Consider the following 21,202-nt stretch of genomic DNA (forward strand, 5'->3'; position numbering starts at 1 on the left):
TATGTCGCCCTCAATCAGCATCCATCACACTTTTCTTCTGCAGTGAATTTGGATTTCCCCAATCCAGGGATAATCAAAAAGAAAAAAAAATCCAACCCCAAGCTGCAGTTACTGGGTAGCCAGACACATTGCAGCAGTTCCTTCTCCCTTCCGTTACTGAATGCCTCTTCCCCCCTCCACACCCCCTGCCACTAATGTGATTCTCATTCTCATTTGCCTTCTAGTACCAACAAAAGTGGCAGCTGTTGTTAATTTTACAAAAAATATCCTCCCAATGTACTTTGTGCACAGGTGGAAAGGAACGTGGGTTCACATTACAATTTTTTTTAAGGATGTATTTTAAACTGTTGTAGCCTGCTGTAGGACTTCAGTGTGAAGGGTGGGTAATAAATAATAGTAATTGCTTATATGGTGCTAACACCACTTCTGAGTTCTCCCTTTCTCAATCACATCCAGCAGCAGGAGCAACTGCTGATTTTCCTTTAAAAAAAAAACCAAAATGTGATTTGCATACAGGTGAAAAAGTGTATGGCTCCACTTTACAGGTGCTTGGTACTATATCCTTTAGAGTTCTCTTCTTACACACTTGCGTGTGAACAAATACTCTCTTCATCCCTTCTTTTTAATTTGTGTTTTTTAAAAAAAGGAGTGTGCACACTCGTGAACAATGTTTCCTGTGTGCATATGTGGACAATACAGGCAGACCCCCCTTATATGGCAGGTTCCGTTCTGGACCCCCACCGTAAAGCGGAAATCGCCGTAAAGCAGAACCCCATTGATTATAATGGAGCGCGTTGCACGAAAATGACGCAAAAATGATGCAAAATGCCGCAAAATCGCAAAAATCGGCTTTAAAAAGGGGAATTAAAGCTGCCGCATTAGCGGAACGCCGGGAAGCGAAGCACCAGGAAGCGGGGCCCTACTGTACTTGAATGGAGGGGAGGTACTTATTAAGGCCTTGAAAAGTAGGGTGAAGAAGCAACATGCGCATCACCCCAGAGCCAGCATGCCCCATAGGTATGATCAGGAAACACCGGTTTGGGACGTGCAGTACCAACATCAAATTTGCTCAGGTAAAGACTGATAGATCAATCTCATAATGTGAAAATGTGGATTAAACTCTGGTTGAACTTGGGATCCTGCTATTGTGCGGACATTGTCAAAATCTATTATGGCAGGGATGGGGAACCTGTGGCTCTCTAGATGATGTTGGACTCCATTGTTCAAGCCCCATGGACAAGAATGATGGGAGTTGTACTCCAGTAACTTCTGACAGGCTAGAGGTTTGCTACCCCTGTATTAAGGCATATGCTTTCTCATGCATCTGATGGATTCCAGTTAATGAAAACTTGAGCAATAATGGATATGTTAATCTTTAGAAAGCCAGAAGACTCTTTGAAGAGTTCCAGCTGTGAACCGAAAACAACAATTAGCCCTATGAGTGTAAGAGCTTTCTGCCAACAATGGCTCTGCAGATAAAATTTATCCAATAAATAAACTTTTTTGTAAAAAAAAAAACCCACACTCACTATTTTGATCTATTTATCTGTGTAGATTTCCATGACATTTAGTCCAGCCTGATGAAAAATTAGTTCCTTTAAAACTCTGTAAAATTATATCTGTAGTATACCCCTAATTTGTTTCTACTTGTTTCTGTTTGTATCTAATTAGATTCTTCTTGAAACACATGTAGTCTCTTATCATAATGTCTCAGGACCAGGTTACCTACTTTCTTATGAAACCACCTGTGTATTAAAATCTTCAGGAGAATCCCACCAATATCTGGGTTGTGTTTACCAAGGACATCAGAGAAGGCTTTCTCAGTGACTGCACCCAGACTGGAACTCCCTTCCTATGAGAGCTGATGGCCTCACCCCAACAGGTGGAAGACCATCCTCTTTTCTAAGGCCTTTGGCCTCATTAACAATTTGCTACCCACCCTTCCAACAAGTTCCCAGCCCAGCCGGTGGCTTTGGGATTAATTGGCTGGTGTTTTTAACCTTCTCTTTTTGTATTTTTTATATGTGTGAATTTTTATTATATTGTAATTTTATATTGCTTTGTTAGCCGTCTTGTTTTTAGTCCAGAAAGGTAGAAGTAGAAATGTAAATAATAATGATAATAATTCATATTGTATGTAAGGGTGCCAAGGATAATTTTGTGACTTGCCCAGAGTCATCCAAACAGAGTCTGTAGCCAAACTGGTATTGTTTTTCATTCAAAGGTTTTTGGTTTTTTGTGTGTTTTGTCTCTCAAACCAAAATCTTTTTAGAGATTGCTAAAATCCTAAATGCTATAGGGATTGCAATGTCAGATCCCTCAAGATTTTGTTATATTTTGCAGTTGTCTGTGCAGTCAATGCACTCTCCGTTCATGTAGTCAATAAAGACTTGGATGAAATTATCAGCAATTTTCGAGGTTTTTACAGACAGCTTACCAGTGATGGACAGCTCCGATGGGTAAGATATTTTTCAGCATCTTGGAATAAGGCTAATACAGTAGGGCCCCGCTTCTCGGTGCCCCGCTTTTTGGCATTCCGCTAATACGGCGCCAGCAGAGCGATCAGCTGGAGGGGGGGCTGTAGCTCCCCGCTCTCCAGCTGATTGCGCCGGAGGAGGGGAAGATCAGCTGTAGAGAGCTACAGCTGATCATCTCCTCTTCTGGCACAATCAGACTCCCCCACTCGATCTGATCGCGCTGGAGGAGGAGAAGATCAGCTGATCCTCCGGCACGATCAGTGGATTACGTTCCAGATCCCCGCACTACAGCTGATCCGCTTTTCAGCAGGAGTCTGGAACCTAACCTGCCGTATGAGTGGGGCCCTACTGTACATGAATGTAAAGGTGTTTTTATATAAGAAAAATAACTGGAATTGTATTTAGGTATTGATCCTACTGTCAGAGATGTTTTACCAAGTAAAGCAGGAAACCAAAAAAGGGACAGAGATGGCTTGGTGCAACCTAAGACTGGGGTTTAATGTTGCTTGAGTTCTTGTGTTCATGCAGGTGAAATGCTTTCACCGGACTCTTGTTTCCTGAATTACACACTTTCATTAAATACTCATGAAATGCTGCTGATGTACCAACCCCAAACCGATGCAGGGATATTCCTGGGTGCATTGACCCCATCATGTTGTGCAAGGCAATGTTATTTTGTTGTTTGTGGCTATTGCCTTTTGAAGACTGCTGAAATGATAACCTAATAAAAAGAACAGCACTGCCATTTTGGCAACTTCACAAGAGATCATATTTGGTAGGATTATATCCATTGGCTTTTTAATCATTTTTAAACATCAGTATTTTTTCCCCTTGTGCATGTATGTATATGCTATAGTGAGTAAACTTTGGAAATACAGAAATTGCAAATAAATGTTCAAACCCATCATGATTCTGGTGAATGCCTGAAAATATGGTGATAAATCTACCAGTGAAGATGGTTTTAATAATCCAGAAGTCAGCAATCCCTGGCCTGGTGAAACAACAGCTAATTTATAGATAGATAGCTATGCAAAGGAATTAACAGATACTGGATTTTTATTTCTGTGTATATGTTTGTTGTAAATTAATACAGCTGTGAATACAACTGAAAGTTTATCTCAGTCTTCACTGAGCTGGTCTGCGTGACATGGCAAAGCAAACTATGGCATACTGAGACTGTGTGAACATGCAGGCTCTCCAAGAGAAGTTCACATGAGAAAGCTTAACGACAGGCCCCAGTTGGGATGACACACTAAACCAAAGGTTGGCTCAGCTTAGTACAGCATGCCAGTAAAAAGGACCAGGGGAAGTCAAAGTGGCTCTGACCTCCTCTCTGTGAGTCTGCATATCTGGACAGTAAGCCATAGTTTGGTTAACTGTATCATGTGAACTCACAGGTCACTGTCTCCTTATGACTATATATTCACAGTATGTCTAGGAACCAAGAATTATGGGTTTATAGAAGTGCAAGGTAGAAGTGGCTGCAGGATATCCTGTGCCTTTGGCATACCTACCTGTCATACTTTTTTGATATCTTTCAGAAAAGTAGGCTGTCTTAGCTAGATCATTCTAGATGCTTTAGATACCTCTAGGCCTTTGAGGAAAGTCATGTTATACTTATCTCTTTGTGACTATCACCATCGATTGATGATATTGTTTTATCAACAGATTGGTCCTGAGAAAGGAGCTGTACATTTGGCCACAGCTGCTATTCTGAATGCGGTCTGGGACCTGTGGGCCAAACAGGAAGGGAAGGTAATGGATTTGGAACAAGTGGACAAGGATTTTGCTCTACCTCCCAACTATCTTGTTTTGGCATGGCTGGAGATGTAGGAATCTGCCTAGGATTAGGTGGCTGGGATATTTTTTATCACTGATATCCTGTGACAGGGATTAGTAACCTTTTTGCCCGGAGGGCCACATGTGCTGGTGGGTGGATAGAGAATGCATGATAGTGGGCGTGGCTTGAGCCAGTGGTGGGTGTGGACTGGTGCAAACCATGCCTGCAAATGGACAAAACAGAACTTGCTGTGCCCCTCTGAAGGTGTGTTGTTAGCACCAATTAGCTGATTGGTGCAAAGTGCACCTTCAAACGGGTTCACTGATGGTGAGCTTCCTTGGCTGCACTAGGGAGTTCCCATGGAGTTCCCTAGTGCAGCTGAACCCAGTGGGGCTCATGGTGCCGATCAGCGAACCCCACTGCAAAAGAACTGTCAGAATCTGCTCATTTTAAGCCCTTGATTATTTCTTTGGTGCTCTATCCTTATCTGCAGGTGGAGACAATGGCCTTGCAGGCCACATTGGGACCCATGCCAGGTCTAAATAGACCTGTGGGTTGGAGGTTCCCAATCCCAGATTTATTTTAATAAGTTTCTGCCCTTCCTCTCCAAAAATGCTGAAGGTGACTTGAAAGAATAAACATAATGCAAACATAACAATAAATAGAAATCATGTGACTAAACAATACAAATGCTAAAACAGCACAGCAGTAGATTTTTTTTAAAAAAATCCAATTCCATTAAATATTTTTAGCTAAGCTAAAATTCAGTATAGCAACAATAAGACAAACATACTGAATGAAAATGTTCCAGTGAATAAAAGCATCTTTACCTGTCACCGAAAAGCCATTGGCATGGGTGCCAGGCATACAGAAGTTGGGAGGGCATTCCAGAGATGTCACAGAGAAGGTCCCTTCCCCAGTCACTACTTGCCTGGCTTTGGTAGGCAGGGGAGCCTGAAGTGGGCATCATCTCAAGCTTGAGCAGGTTTGTACAGAATCAGGCAGCCATCATCCCATGCCATATCGGGTATTGTTGGTTAAGAGCAGCACCTTGAATTATGCATGGGGAGCTAGTGAAGCTGTTTTGAAACTGGTGAGATGTGCTCCATATAAATCAAAGCAGTTGACTCCCTAGCTGTAGCCTTTTGAATCAACTGGAATTTCTGAGAGGTTTTCAGGGGCTGCACCACATCCAATGCATTACAGTCAAGACTGGATATCACTAGTGGCCAGACTACCTTTGCCCAGGAAGGACTGCAGTTGATGCACCAACCCAAGATGGTTAAAAGTGCTTCATGCCACCAAAGCCATTTGGAGACCCAAATTAAGGACCAGATCTAACAGAATTCCCAAACTGCAAAGTTGATCCTTATATGGAGCACAGCCCTTCCAGAACAGGTTGGACCCCATGTCTTCAGTCACACAGATCACCAGCCAACAGAACCTCAATCCTGTCTGGATTGATTTTCAGTTTATTATCATTTGGTCAATTGCTGACTAAAAGCATCTGTTTAGCTCTTTACCATTCACCTGATTCTGATGAACAGATCTCAGTGTCATCACCATTAGGTCAAAGTCTTTTTCATGATCTAACTCAGTGGCTTCAGAGAGAGTTAGAGTTTTAAAAACATGGGGGAGAGAAATAGAGCCTTTGGAGCATAGATGTCACATTACCTAGCAATAGCCCCAGCACCACTCTGGAAATGATCTGCCAGATAGGAATGGGTGCCACATAGTCCCAGCTGGTCCAGAAGGATATCATGGCCAGTAGTACTGAAGACTATGGAGAGGTCCAGAAAGTAACTGGGTCATGCTTCCCTGTCCTCCTCCTCAAGTAGGTCGTCCATCAGAGCAACGAAAGCAGTTTCAGTGCCAGACCCAGGACTTGAGCCCAACCACCACCCACTCAAGCATCTTGCCCAGGAATGGGACATTAGCTATTGGACAGTAAGAACATAAGAACATAAGAAGAGCCTGCTGGATCAGGCCAGTGGCCCATCTAGTCCAGCATCCTGTTCTCACAGTGGCCAACCAGGTGCCTGGGGGAAGCCCGCAAGCAGGACCCGAGTGCAAGAACACTCTCCCCTCCTGAGGCTTCCGGCAACTGGTTTTCAGAAGCATGCTGCCTCTGACTAGGGTGGCAGAGCACAGCCATCACGGCTAGTAGCCATTGATAGCCCTGTCCTCCATGAATTTGTCTAATCTTCTTTTAAAGCCATCCAAGCTGGTGGCCATTACTGCATCTTGTGGGAGCAAATTCCATAGTTTAACTATGCGCTGAGTAAAGAAGTACTTCCTTTTGTCTGTCCTGAATCTTCCAACATTCAGCTTCTTTGAATGTCCACGAGTTCTAGTATTATGAGAGAGGGAGAAGAACTTTTCTCTATCCACTTTCTCAATGCCATGCATAATTTTATACACTTCTATCATGTCTCCTCTGACCTGCCTTTTCTCTAAACTAAAAAGCCCCAAATGCTGCAACCTTTCCTCATAAGGGAGTCGCTCCATCCCCTTGATCATTCTGGTTGCCCTCTTCTGAACCTTTTCCAACTCTATAATATCCTTTTTGAGATGAGGCGACCAGAACTGTACACAGTATTCCAAATGCGGCCGCAGTACAGTAGTTGCTGTACTCCTCTGGATCCAGCAATGTTCTGGTGGTGGTTGCATGACTACGTCCTTAAAGGCAGCTATCCCTTCTCTTAGCACAGCATTTATTGCCCATAAAGCTAGCCAGTCATCTCTCTTGTGCCAGACCTTAGTAGACATCTTAGTAAACATGAGGGGCAAAGGTAGAGCAAACAGGTGGCAAGTTGTAGCACTCCAAAACACCCTGTCCAAATTCTTAGCCTGCAACAATTGAAAATATCCAAATGGAAATTCCCCATCACTTCCCAAGACACATCCTTTAAATGAGTGCCATTGCAGTGGTATCCAAGTCATTACAGTGATATGAGTGGCTGAGCAATATTCAACTAAAAACTAGCACTAGCACTAGGGTTAGCACTAGCACAACAGGATTTCACTTCCCTCCATTATGCAAGGAGAAATCCTTGCAGTGATGGAATGATCTGCATAGTGCTATGTGGAATACAACCCAATGTGTCCTCAGAGTGCTTTGTGATTAAGTCACAGTAGATGTTCAGTTTTAGCTAAGTCATCTGCATTGATCATAGCTGGGAGACAATGAGTGATCATAGGTCTCCCAGTAAATTCTGTGGCTGAGTAAGAATATTAATCCAAGTCTCTCCAAGTCCAACACCCTAGGCCCTATATCATGCTGACTTATATTATGTAAATCAAATGTAATGAATGTTCAGGGAGACATTGGTATCTGTGAAATACATGTGACAGAAGTGTTCCACTGAGATTTTTCAGTAGCTCCCCCTCCAAATAATGGTAAAACAGAGGTTGGAAATATGGTGATATGCCCTTCTGTTCTTAAATGTTACCCATCTATAGCCTTTTGAAATATATTTGAGGGATGTAGTTTGAAATAAACACACAGTTCAGAAACATGCTAAATCAATTTTGTAGAAATTGAATGGCAGTGATCTTGTCTTGGCCAAATGCATGTGGGGCATGTGGAAATCTAGCAGTTCTGAGTGTTTCTGAAAACACTGGGGAAACAACCATACATTTGCCCTGAACCTCGTCCAAGGAACAGAGTAAGTGCGGAGCTCCTCACTGCTGTGGTCAGCCTGGCTGAGAAAAACAAGAAGCCTCTAACATGTACATTCAACATGCTGGATCCCTGCAGACAGCCTGTTGACAGAAATGACAAGAATCATCCAATTGCAAAATACAGGTTTTATGCTTAGTGCACCAGTTCCTAACAATTCCTGGCTCACATGTCAGAGAATATAAGCAGCTGTCTCTCTGTAACTGGTTACCCTAACAACTGCTATATGTTCAAGCACAGGGATGGGACCCTCCAGATTTTGTGGCAATACATCTCCCACCATCTATGACCATTGGTCATGCTGGCTGGGACTGATGGAACTTGGAATCCAACAACATATGGAGGGCCACAGGCTCCCCACCCCTTGTCTAACATAATAATTTAAAGGTTTCATAATCTCTTTCTCTCTCTTTCTCTCTCTCTCATTTATAAAGCCTCTCTGGAAACTGCTTGTTGACATGGTAAGAAATTATATTATTAAATGTATAATTTAATAGAACCAAAGGGGGTTGCCCCTTTGGGACACATCCTTGGGGTGCAATGAGGGTGAGAGCTCACCCCCTTTTAAGTAGTTTTGTAGGGCAGGGGTTTATGTGTGGTGTTTTATTGTTGTGTTTTTCTCTAGACCACTTCCAGGATGAACGGCTGGAGGTGGTGTTTGTTGATGGAAAGTGGTTTCATGCCCCTGGAGTGAGTCTGATCCAAGAAACTGTGCCTTTCGTGGGTGGGAGTTGGGAGGGAGGGAGTAGTGAGTTTTTATCCCAGGTGAGAGAGCTGGAGTGTGAGTCTTGTCTGATAGTTTTCTTTGTTTGACTGTCTCCTAATTTGATGCTCCCTGCCACTAACCTCTGCTGTATTCCTTTGTTTTCTAGAGGTGGGTCAGGGAGGTGTGTGTCTTGGCCAGGAATGGGGGCAGGGGATGAGAGTAGGACTACCATCCCTGTGATGGTAGTAGGGGGTGATATGGTGGTGAGCAAAGGTACACGAAGGAAGAGGAGGGCTAGTTACATCAAAGACCTTTCCCTCCTCTGCGTCACCTGCTGTGTTTCAGAATTTGGGGATGCCTGTCAGCCGACTCCCTGGCCTTGTGGTGGTGGTGTTAAATGCCAGGTTTGCCCAAAATAAAACATCTATCATCCATGATTGATCATGGATGAGGGGGCAGACATGGCATGTATAACTGAGACCTGGGTGGATGAGCTTGGTGGCCCAGTGCTAACCCAGCTGTGTTCACCTGGGTACTCGGTGCAGCACCATTCCAGGTCAGAGGAACAGGGAGGAGGAGTGGTAATCATCCGTAAAAATCCCATTTCCCTCACCAGAAGACCGATCCGCACTGTCTGGGTTCGAGGGTTTCCTTGTGGTGTTGGGACAGAGAGACAGAATGGGATGTTGTTCGTGTACTTCCCATCCTGCTATGCTACAGTCTCCCAAACTGAGCTGGTAGAGGTTACTTGTTTGTTTTTATTTATTTAAAGCCATTTTTACCCCACTCTTCAGCTGAAAAGGCTCCCAAAGTGGCTTACAAAATATTAATAAAATCAACAAACCAGACACTCCCTGCCTGCGGGCTTACAAGGACATGACTGGTGGGAAAAAAGGTATTGTCTACTCCAGCCTTTCCCAAAACTGGTACCCTCCAGATGTTTTGCTGGCTGGGGGCTGATGGGAGTTTATTTATTTATTTATTTGTTTGTTTGTTTGTTTGTTTGTTAAATTTTTATACCGCCCCACTAGCATAGCTCTCTGGGCGGTATACAACAAAAATACAGATATATACAATAAGGTCCCATAATATAATACAACAAGAACATATAAAAAGAATAAAAAATCTAAAATCAATTACAGCAGATTTTAAAAACTAGATTAAAATTAGATTAAAATGCCTTAGAAAAGAGGAAGGTTGTAGTCCAAAACATCTGGAGGGCACAAGGTTGCAGAAAGGGTGGTCTATTCCACCTGGTAGTAGCTCTCCAGGGCCTCAGGACAAGAAAGAAAGACTTTTGCTAATACCTGTTATCTGATTCCTTTTGTCAGGAGATGCTGGGGGTCCACCCTGGAGCCTTTTGTATCCAGAGCAGGGCTCCAACACAGCCACGGGGCACTCCCCATATATGATATCATTAAGTGCAAAGCTCCATCTTGACAAGCCAGACTGAAATGAGAGGGTGGACTTCCAAGCAGAAAGCAATGCAAAGGGCAGAGTGTGCCTGGAAAAGTACCTCCATGCAGTTAGGAGGACCCAAAGAAACCCACACCCTACCAAGCTGAAAAGGGGCGTTTCTCTCTGGGTTTCAGACAAGGTTCTGTCACTTGTTTTAGGCATTCTCCTTGGCTCAGCTATGGTGTGGATAACCCTTTCACAATTGGAGGACTTCCAATATCCACACTGGCTGGATCAAATGGGCCAGTTCGGGACTTCATGGCCACCATGAGAAAAATCGGACTGTTTCAAAATATCAGTGGGCCAACACATGTGGCTGGGCATACCCTCGACCTGGTCTTTGCCACAGAGCAGACTGGTAATACTCAGTGGGGGACTCACTGTGAATCCATTGTCATGGACAGAGCATTCCCTGGTAAGGTATGGGTTGAATGTAGCTACTCCACTCTGCAAGGGTAGAGGACCCATTGAGATGGTCTGCCGTCAGAGATTGGGGAATCTGATGGATTCCTGAATACTCTGGGGATTTTCTGGCTGAATGGTTTAGAGCCATGATTACAAATACAGACATTTCATTGGTTACGTAGTTTGTGGCAAAAATCCAAAAAGTTTTTCACGTCTTGTAGATTGCACAGTTTACTTTTGGTCTCTGTGCTTTCTGGATGGCTGTGCAAAACTGTTTCTGCCTTAAACAATTGTCCATGAACAAATGAAACAAAAAGAAAAGTAAGCAAATGGCTGTTTAAATTTTTATACTGATGTCTGGCCCTCAAAAAGTAGTATAATATCATTATTTATTTGTTTCTCTATAGTACCATCTATGTACAGGGTACTTTACAAGGTCCTTTCCCCAAGTGGCTTATATATACACTATACATCAAATTATACAGCATATTTTGGTACTTGTTGCATTAGGTTACTTGTTTGAATGTCCATCTTGTAGGGCAAGCTAAAGCACTTTAGCTTGCCTTACTACTTATAGACATGATGTTGCAAGTATACATTTGCCTCTATACACAGTGCTTTCTCAATGAATTTTTGCCATGTTGAGGCCCTGTGTCCATAGAAACCAGATTCTAAAGATCAGCAGGTTGACAATTTTTGTGCCACATTAGATTATCTCCCCTGCTGCTAAAGTTTCATTTTACTAATGCCACCCACTGGGAGAGTGCAAAAGAGCATCATTCTATATGCTTTATATGTGTGGAATAGTATCAGCAAAATTCACTGGTGTTGTTTTCAAGCTCTGTTATCATTTTTCTGTTTTTACTTCTACCATTGTAAAGTGTCAGAGAATTTGCAGAATAGGGCATTCTGGCCCAGATCCTGCTCTAACCACACACAGCAAAGGTGGCACATGTGATTAGTGATCCTGGATGGGCATGCATCAACAGACCCCTGTACGTATGAACCAGCACCTGGATCACATCTTTTGGATTAGAGTGAAAGTGTTTGTCATACACACAATTTCTGGGCTTGGTAAACTGGCATTTCACTAGCCCAGTTAAATAACAATTTGACTTTTTTTTTCTTTACAGGATCCTAAACAGTTATTATCTTGCATAGATTTCAGATATATTACTGATGCACTGACAGAAGAAGAAGCTCTTAGTAAGTTATTTTTAGAGGCCACATGTTCACTTACTTTGGCTGAGCCCTATTGATTTCTCTCTAATAACCAAGTCTGGAAGGGTAATAATCAATAATTAGAATGTAAAATGCCTTTTCTGAGTACTTAATGTGCTGTGCCTATATTAGCTTGGCAATGTTTTCAGTAGCACTGTAAAGTAGTCCACTGATACTATCTCATTATAAATGGGGAGGGAGAAGAGGGTGAGGTTAAAAATTAATGACCTATCTACAACCACCCAATGAATTTGTGATTGAGCTGAGGTTTAAACTGGGAACTGCACTTCATAGCTCATGCGTTTCACCTCAGTGTTAACAATAGCTCAGAGTATAGACCCCATAATTATTTGTACAGCAAGTGCAGCTCCATATAATTTTGCTTTGTAAAAAATAGCACTCTTTATATGTAAAGATGGGAGTAAAATTGCATTTTGCTTTTAATGTTGTGCTTTCTCTTTCCGTTTCACCAGCAATACTTCAAAATGGTCTAGAGGGGAAAAAAGAAAGAGGTAAGCAGCAGAACAACTTCCTTATGGAGTTACTGGATTATTAGTTTCCATCCCAAGAGGTTCTTCTGAAACTGGATATGGGAAATGGCCACTGATGTCTCACATGCATTGCAACATGCAGTGCATTGAGGAATAACATTTTCCTTAAAGCAGGGCTGGGGAGCCTGTGGCACTGTTGTTGGACTACAACTCCCATAATCCCTGACCATTGGCCATGCTGGCTGGGGATGATGGGAACTGGGAGTCCAACAACATCTGAAGGGCCACAGGTTCAACAGCCCTGCCTTAAAGGCTGTTTTTGGAAACCACATCTACTTCCAGGCAAAGCAACAGTAAATTACGTTGTGGGAGTCTAGGCTTTTCTTTTATTCTAAAGGTGTTTTTTTAATTTTTTACTCTAATGTGAAGTTGTTGTGGAGTATCCAGACATATTTTCCCAGGGTAGTGATTCTGTTGCAAAGAAATTGCATTGAAATAACAGCTGGTGACATTCTGCCTCTTTGCAGAAGAACAAATGTTGAAATACGGCTACCCAGCTTATACCACATCGTGTGCCTGGCTAGGCTATCCAGACCAGCAACTAAAACAGGTTTGGTTCTTCTACACTCTTTTACATTTAGATCTCTGCTTTGAGTGCAGATACGCAAACACTGAGCAAAAATAATTGGTTTAGGCAGTACAGAGGAAGATTCAAAAGTTTGGATTCCTACATTGAGCAGGGGGTTGGTCTTGATGGCCTTATAGGCCCCTTCCAACTCTACAATTCTGTGATTCTGAGTTACATATTGAAATGTAGCTGTCAGATACTTATGGATCAATGACACTCTTAGGGATGGTTCACATATAGCCCTGGCTGTTGTGTGTGGAATGGGATGTGGGAACAAGCCTTAAAGAGTCCCCCCCCAAACTGTGCACAGAACAGTTACCATGAGCCATGTTCCATGTGTATGTGAGCCTTCGTAAGCAGGTACTGCTCACATGATCCATTTCCCCCTCTTTTGTGACAGACAGACCTCCAGAAGGGAGAGTAGAGACAAAGAGCCTTCAGGATCTGCTTGCAAAGGGAGCAGACACACTTGGATCCTACACACGGGTTGCGTGAACTGGTCGTTTCCCCACCTATCAAAAGCACCTAGATCACCTTTTGCAAACCTGGTGTTCAGATGTTGTGGACACAGTTCCCATCAGCCGTAGCCACCATGACTATGTTGATTGGGGCTGATGGAAGTTGTAGTCCAAAACATCTAAATAACACCAGGTTTGCAAAGGCTGATCTAGGCCAATGAACCTAAAAAGTCATAAATGTTAAATCATTCCAAGTGAGTAAATACACAATTAACTGATAAATATACACTGCTATTAACTAATAGGCAAAAAACCTTGTGGTTTAAGAACATATCTATAGCCAACATATATTTCTGTCAATCTTTAAAAAGCATGGAAATTGGGCAGCTATAGTGAATGCACCAGGGGAGCAGGAGACCTGACCTCCTCTCTGAGGTATTGTACTGCCCTACAAATTTGTCAAAATGCAAACACAATTTGGGTTGGTCTTTCACAGTCCAATCCACTTCCTGTGCAGCTTGGAAGAATTTGGTAACTGGACTTGCCTGAGGTACTGAAGCTCCCCATGAGGCATTTGGTAACATCTGTCTCTGTTCTTTGGGTTAATTGCAGGTGTTGTCACCACTCACCTTATGCTCAGAGACACGTTAAGCATTTCTGAGTTCAGGACTATAAGTTTTGTAAGGTTTTGCTTTGAAAGGAGCTTATGGGAAGCATCAGAATGGCATGGGGGTATGTTCAATTTAACATTGCAGAACGTGAAAAATCCAAGCTGACTATAGTATACACCCACTCTCATGGCTTTATAATAAAAGGTTAGACAGACATTAACAGATTCTATTTGTTAAGCTAATACAGTAGGGCCCCACTCATACGGCAGGTTAGGTTCCAGACCCCCACCGGAAAGCAAAAATCGCCAGAAAGCAGATCAGCTGTAGCGCAGGAGTCTGGAACCTAACCCGCTGATCGCACCAGAGGAGGAAAAGATCAGATCTTCCCCTCTTCAGGTGCGATCAGCTCAAGTGGGAATCTGATCTTACCAGAGGAGGAGAAGATCAGCTGTAGCACGCTACAGTTGATCTTCCTTTCCTCGTGCGCGATCAGCTGGAGTGCAGGAGTCTGACCACCCCTGAGATCAGCTGTAGCACGCTACAGCTGATCTTCCCCTCCTCCAGTGCGATCAGCTGGAGTGCAGGGAGCTCCAGCCCCCCCTCCAGCTGATCACCCCGCTGGCACCGTATTAGCGGAACACTGAAAAGCAGGGCACCGAGAAGTGGGGCCCTCTGTAACAATTTATACTAGTGCCTGCTTATGTATGATGTATATGTGTGTGACAGATGTAACTTTCTTGGCAGCTATGTACTGAAGCTTTGAAGGATGGTTGGACCAGGTATAGTGCATTTATATTGAATACACTTCTTAGTTTTATGAGAAATACTTAACAGACAAGTTCTGCTTTGTCAGGAAAATGGAGAAAAAGGACTTTGCTTTCTTATATTGTCAGAAGCTATTTGTTTCTACAGTGGGTTGCACAAATGCTGCTTTAAGTTGCGGTATCAATTGGTAGGGCAGCAGCACTCACCTGACCTCCTGTCGCCCTCATTGCTGCTGCATGCTGCTGCAAGGTAGACAGAGAAAGGCAAGGTAGTGGCCAGGTCGACATGTTGCAGATGTACCAACAGAGCTACTCTGGTGCTGCTGCCAGTGCATTTGAACTGCCTTGACCTCCCTCCTCCCCTACCCCGAACTTCCTAATAATCAACAGCAACGTGGACAATGGGAGGTCAGGTGAGCACAACCACCACTGCAAAATTGTTGATGTCAGCTTTGATAGCTCAGAGCAGTTGCTGGGGTGGCGGGAGGGAGAGTTCAAGTGAATGACTGTCCTCCTACCCCTCAAGGAGTACTATTGGCCCCTTTGTTTCACCCTTGCTGAATAAAGGCATAGGACTTGGTCCAAAACCAACTACTCATGCTCAAGTCTCACTGAATCCACCGGATGGCATGAAATGTTTTTACACACATATGAAGGAAGAAAATTTGTTCTTACTCATAATACTGCTGAAGTCCAGAATTGGAAAGTAGAATATAAACGTGTCCCATTTAGAACTCTTGGGCTAATTATGAGCCCAAACCAAACCTTTCAGAAGTTCAGCCTCAGTTCATTAGTTCATCTCTAGCATCAGCCTTCCTCAGTCCCACAGCCATCCCCTTCCCAATTCTTTCTAAAATCTACCTGGGAAAGGTACCTATAAGAAGGGTTGGTCATTCAGAAGCCTAAGAGGCAGCAGCATTGGAGGCACCAAGACACCTGGAAAATACAGTTTCTCAGACTTTCCAGATCGTTGTAAGGACTTGGAATCCTTGCATTCAGAGTGTTGTTGCTACAGCAGTTAATGAACTGCTTAATCAAGTTTGCTGCACCAATAATAATAATAATAATAATAATAATAATAATAATAATAATAATAATAATAATAATAATAATAATAATAAATTTTATTTTTCAGCCGCCTATCTGTCCGGGTTAGGGACACTCTAGGCGACGAACAGCAAGAATAAAAACAATACATATAGATCAACATAATCAAATTTTAAGCTAAAAAACCATTCATTAATTCAATTGTAACATAAGTTAATCTGTCCCAATCTTGTGGGCCTGCCTGAACAGCCAGGTCTTCAAGGCTCGGCGATAGCTGGACAGGGAGGGAGCATGTCTGAGATCGAAAGGGAGAGAGTTCCAGAGGGTGGGGGCCACAACAGAGAATGCCCTCTCTCTGGTCCGTACCAGCCTAGCTGTTCTCACCAGTGGGACCGAGAGAAGGTCTTGCGAGGCTGATCTCGTCAGGCGGCACAATCGGTGATTCTGGAGGCGTTCCTTCAGATATACTGGGCCGAAACCGTATAGGGTTTTAAAGGTCAACATCAACACCTTGAAGTGGGCCCGGTAGACAACTAGTAGCCAGTGAAGATCTAATAACACTGGGGTGATATGATCCCAGCGATGGCTATGCATAATCAAGCGTGCTGCCGCGTTCTGTACCAGCTGTAATTTCCGGACCGTTTTCAAGGGTAACCCCACGTAGAGCGCATTGCAGTAGTCTATGCAAGAGGAGACCAGGGCATGTATTACCTGAGGGAGCAGGTGAACAGGAAGGTAGGGACGCAGTCTCCGTATCATATGTATTGATACCAAGCTGCCCGGCTCACTGCTGTAATCTGAGCCTCCATGGACAGCTGGGAGTCAAGTATGACCCCAAGACTGCGGACCTGGTCCTTCAGGGGTAAACTTACCCCATCAAGCATCAGGTCAGTAATTCCTAACTTCCTTTTATCTCCCATAAGTAATACCTCAGTCTTGTCGGGGTTCAGCTTTTTATTAACATTTTTCAGGTTAAATTTTTGGGGTAAGTGGAAAAGGCAGTAGGGATGCTGTTAAAAGAACTGGGGTTAGGAAGATACTCCATTCTTGCATTCCCCAGGATGTGTATTCCCCAGCATGTGTGTGCGTGCGTGGTGGAAAGACTTTGTAAGGACATGTTGGGAGGGAAGGTTTCTAGGCCTGTGCTGCAATAAGTTATGAATGCAGAATGGGCCAAGCTTAAAACAAGCTAATTCTTTCCCAACCTAAACTGAGTTCAAATTAGCTCATTTTAAGCAAACCACTACTGAGTTGAGCCTAGAGAAGCTTGCCCATCAGCAATTCATATTTCTATGCTGTTATATTGATAGTGTCTAAAGATAAAATAAATGAGAGCTCATAAATTAGTCTTGGAAACCCTGTGCATAGAAAACAAGGTGGTTACTTTTATCAATCTTAATTTTATTACAAATGGGTCTCTAGGTTCAAAGTAAAAGTTGGAGCAGATCTCCAGGATGACATTCGGCGATGCAGACTTGTTAGAGAAATGATTGGCCCTGAAAATAAACTGGTATATATATATGTATATTTAAATTACACCAAAGAGATGTTTTATTATAAAACTGTACTGCCTGTCACTGTTGATCATGTGGATGATTGGAATTCTTGTCTGTGTGTGATGAAAAGTGCCCAGCCATCTCTTTTGACATACTATCCACAGACAAATCTGAGAGTGTCTTTTGGAGTCCAACGTCAGCTTTGATGAACTTGACTTAATGTATTTGTCCTAATTCTATAAATATTTTTAAATATAAACTATACTTGACCACCTTCCAAAACTTTCTCTTGGCACTATTTTTAGTATAGTATTTTGAGTTTTGTTGTTAATTGTGCTAAGGCATATTATGTACATTTACTTTGAAGCAAGTAAACTGAAGCACTGAATTCAATAGGATTTACTCCCAAGCAGGTGTGCATAGAATTGTAGTCTTAGCCAAAGTATGACTGCTAGGAGTTTTTCACTGAACTTGAATCCTGTGTTGATCATAGCTAACTAGGACTTGGTTTCGTATAAATGAATGTGTGGTTGAGAGGTGAACATTATTTTCCCCTATTTTAATACAAAATCCTAGCCAGCAGATACCAGATCATTCAGATTATTTAACCACGGTATAATGGACTGTGTCATAGGAAAAGCTTGGCTCAAATTCTCATTGCTTTCCATCTGTCTAAAATCAATATTATGGTTGTTATAGCAATGAGTTCAATGGCAAAGTAGAGTGAGTGCAGTCTCTTAACTATTCTCAGATGCTGGATGCTAACCAAAGATGGGAAGTGAAAGAAGCCATAGAGTGGGTCATAAAACTAGCTGAATTCAAACCACTATGGATCGAGGAACCAGTTTCCCCTGATGATATTCTTGGGCATGCAACCATTTCTAAGGTCAGAGGAATTGTTTTCCATTTCAACAAGATGACAGAATTGCTATACAGCAGAGAACTTTGGCGATTTATTCACTTGTGGTTTTCTTTAGAACACTCAATGTTCAGGCTCAAACAGTTGTCAAAAGTCATTAACATTTGCTTGCTACAAGAACCTGTCACACATGCGGCATATATTTCATTAAAGTTTAAATTAGTAACATATTTCTGAAGACTAATAAAAGGCTGAAAGATACATACTTCAATGTGCAAGCCAATGGTCCTAAAATGCATGGGATTTGTGCACATTTTAATGTGTCTGGACTAAAGTTCAAATTATATGAGAAATATAATACTAGCCAAGAATGTGTGATCAAAACTTATTAGAGCACCAGTAGTCTTACATGTACATCAGGGCCAAAATCCAACACATAGTAATGCTTAAAAGCCATGGATTTCAGTGGGACTTGTGTGCATAACTGTGCCTAGTTACAGTCCAAGTATATTCCATATGGTAACACACTTCTTACACAATTCTTCACACCTAATTGATTAAACAAAGAAAAAATGTCAACTGTGCTAACAATTCTAGTTTTCTTTCAGCTTTCTTCTAATTATATGAAATTATCACAGAACCATTATTTTTTTTCCCTTGTGAATAACCGGATTTGGAAAAACTCAGAAACTTTAGGGTGTGTCACAAGCTGTTCTTGTTTTTAGGCTTTGGCACCATTAGGGATTGGTGTTGCAACAGGAGAACAAGTAAGTGTGTTTATACATGTCTTGTTTTCACTTTATGTTTTGGAAGCCATTCCAGTGAGCTTTGCTGAGATGTGTAATTGGGTAATAATTTACCATTACATCTCCTCACTGTACACACATTTGAACTGAAAGTATTGAACTGAAATATTTGATTATGGAAAAGTTTTAAATAAAGAAATTGCACCTATTGGCTTGGGATTATCGGCTAATTTACAGCACAATCCGATACGTGTCTAACTGGAAGTAAGCCCCATGGAAGAGATCAGTTTGCAACCTTAAGGATGTTCATGGAAGGATAGCTTCCCATCCCCTCCTGTGCCCTGAAGCCTCCCAAAAAATATCTCCAGAGGGTTGTGTATATATGTGCCTGAACTATGTTGGATGGTTTTGGGGGAATGGGAAGCTTTCCTTTGGTAAATTTTCTTAACTTATATAAGGGTCCATGACAAATAGGATTTAGTTAGTTAACAAATAGAATTTAAATAGTATATTCAAAGCTTTATTTGGAAATTGTGTTATTGTAATATTTGCAGTTTAAACAATGGAAGGAAGCAGATTCTACTAAATTGTCATTCCTTTAGAATATTTCTAAGAAAAATATTAAAGGCACCTATACTATCAAGATGCTAAATGCATACGCCCAAAGTGCTGTGTGTTTGTTTACATATGCATGCACTCTTCCTTGGGACAGTCATCTGAAAAATGTTAATTACAACTATATTTGTCAATTGATTTGTTACTGATTTTATGAAACTGCACCTCACCCACATCACTGTCCATACTATGTAAAGTCTTCACATTGGGTGGGGGAGGGGGAGGGGGAGAGGGAGGAACCTATACTGGTTTTGTTGTTTCTTAGGATCTGAAAGTTTAAAATAAATTGCTCTGAAATTCTACAATAGCATAAGATCTCTAGAATAAAATGCTGTAGTTTTCATGAATTTCTAGCTATTTTTATATTTTGCCAATCTTAATGAATTTGGGGCTTAGCAATTTTTATTTTGTCTTCAGTGCCATAACAGAGTGGTATTTAAGCAGCTACTACAAGCACAGGCCTTGAGTTATGTCCAGGTGGATAGCTGCCGGCTAGGCAGTGTCAATGAAAACTTATCTGTGTTGCTGATGGCCAAGAAATTTCAAAGTAAGACTCTCAAAAACGCTACTGTAATAAGACTGAATGCTCTCTCTTCTGGTCACCTCTACTGTTAGCATCTTAATGTATGGCTTTGTGCATGTTACTGCTGTTTTTATGCAATATTCTAATAGCTGAAATAGGTAGTATTGGGAGTTTCACTTTTTCCAGGGATTATAGATAATATATATTTAAAAGGCTGGAGGCATGAACAAGCACCAGAAAGTAATTAAATATTCTAGGCTAGAGGGGTGACCAATTGTGCTTTTTTGTCAGCAGTGCTGATGACGTCTGTATCCTTTATTTCCAGTCCCTGTATGTCCTCATGCTGGAGGGGTTGGGCTCTGTGAGTTGGTACAGCACCTGATAATATTTGACTACATTGCAATATCTGGCAGCCTTGAGGACAGGTTAGTAATAAAATATCTTTGATAATTCCCCATTGTAAAGCAGTCTCAAAGAGCCTGCCCTTTTGACAAATGGGGCCTAAATTCTGTTGTTTGATCAATGCTGATATTCTTTTGGTTAGAGGGATTTAGGAAAAAGCCCTAATTTTGCCATACCTGTTGCTCTGGTTTACATTTTTTAACCTCCCAAACCAGTGTGGTTGCTGTCAGTCCCAGCAATTGTTTGAAAAACTTTTTAACAACAAACTTGAGCCACCTGCATACTCCCATGTATTCCTCAACAGTGAAGGGGTCAGTTGCTTGTAGCCTCAGGTCCCCACCCCTAATTTTCTTTATGTTGTCTTTTGAAAATACATTGAAGTTACTATGCTATCATCGGGGTTCCAGTGTACCCTTATTGAAATGAATGGGAAAGTGAAACCATCACTAAGCTAAGTGTGGGGAAGGGAAATTCCATCCCCAGCAATTTCTCAAACCAGGGTAGTAAAATTAACAGCCTTTTGCCAATATCATAATTCCCCTTTTCTGGAGATACCACTTTCAGAGTACCAGTGTATTTTTCTGTTTTGTAACTTTTTTCTGTATATTCCTATATGCATCATCATCATCATCATAAATAGCAGCAAAGCACTGCAGTGTTGGAGCCCAGAAAGAAATTTTTCATATGCCATTGGCTTAATTTTGATACAGGAGTTAACATTTTCACAGTGGAAATCTGCAATACTGATTTATTTGTAATTTTTTGTAGGGAAAACACAATCTACTGAGATACATTGGACCCCTTCCATTATCAGCTCAGTATTTTACCTGTGC

At 42.0% G+C, this 21,202-nt stretch overlaps 1 protein-coding gene across 4 annotated transcripts in view; it reads left to right on the forward strand.

Annotated features, from left to right (window-relative positions):
- Positions 1-21,202, forward strand: part of ENOSF1 (enolase superfamily member 1) — a 29,595-nt gene that overhangs the window by 4,889 nt on the left and 3,504 nt on the right. For 2 of the 4 annotated variants that reach the window (XM_061596457.1, XM_061596437.1), the window contains exons 3-14: positions 2,344-2,459; positions 4,146-4,232; positions 8,374-8,400; positions 11,642-11,714; positions 12,203-12,241; positions 12,748-12,830; positions 14,662-14,696; positions 17,151-17,238; positions 17,976-18,110; positions 18,809-18,850; positions 19,862-19,991; positions 20,293-20,392. In XM_061596457.1, coding sequence (XP_061452441.1) covers positions 2,344-2,459; positions 4,146-4,232; positions 8,374-8,400; positions 11,642-11,714; positions 12,203-12,241; positions 12,748-12,830; positions 14,662-14,696; positions 17,151-17,238; positions 17,976-18,110; positions 18,809-18,850; positions 19,862-19,991; positions 20,293-20,392 — 955 coding nt within the window. Of the gene's footprint in view, positions 1-2,343; positions 2,460-4,145; positions 4,233-8,373; positions 8,401-11,063; positions 11,504-11,641; positions 11,715-12,202; positions 12,242-12,747; positions 12,831-14,661; positions 14,697-17,150; positions 17,239-17,975; positions 18,111-18,808; positions 18,851-19,861; positions 19,992-20,292; positions 20,393-21,202 lie in introns of those variants that run through there. The other 2 variants (XM_061596447.1, XM_061596466.1) reach the window with 2 other exon arrangements.

The sequence above is a fragment of the Rhineura floridana genome, chromosome 1 (genome assembly GCF_030035675.1).
Source record: "Rhineura floridana isolate rRhiFlo1 chromosome 1, rRhiFlo1.hap2, whole genome shotgun sequence".
NCBI lineage: Eukaryota > Metazoa > Chordata > Lepidosauria > Squamata > Rhineuridae > Rhineura > Rhineura floridana.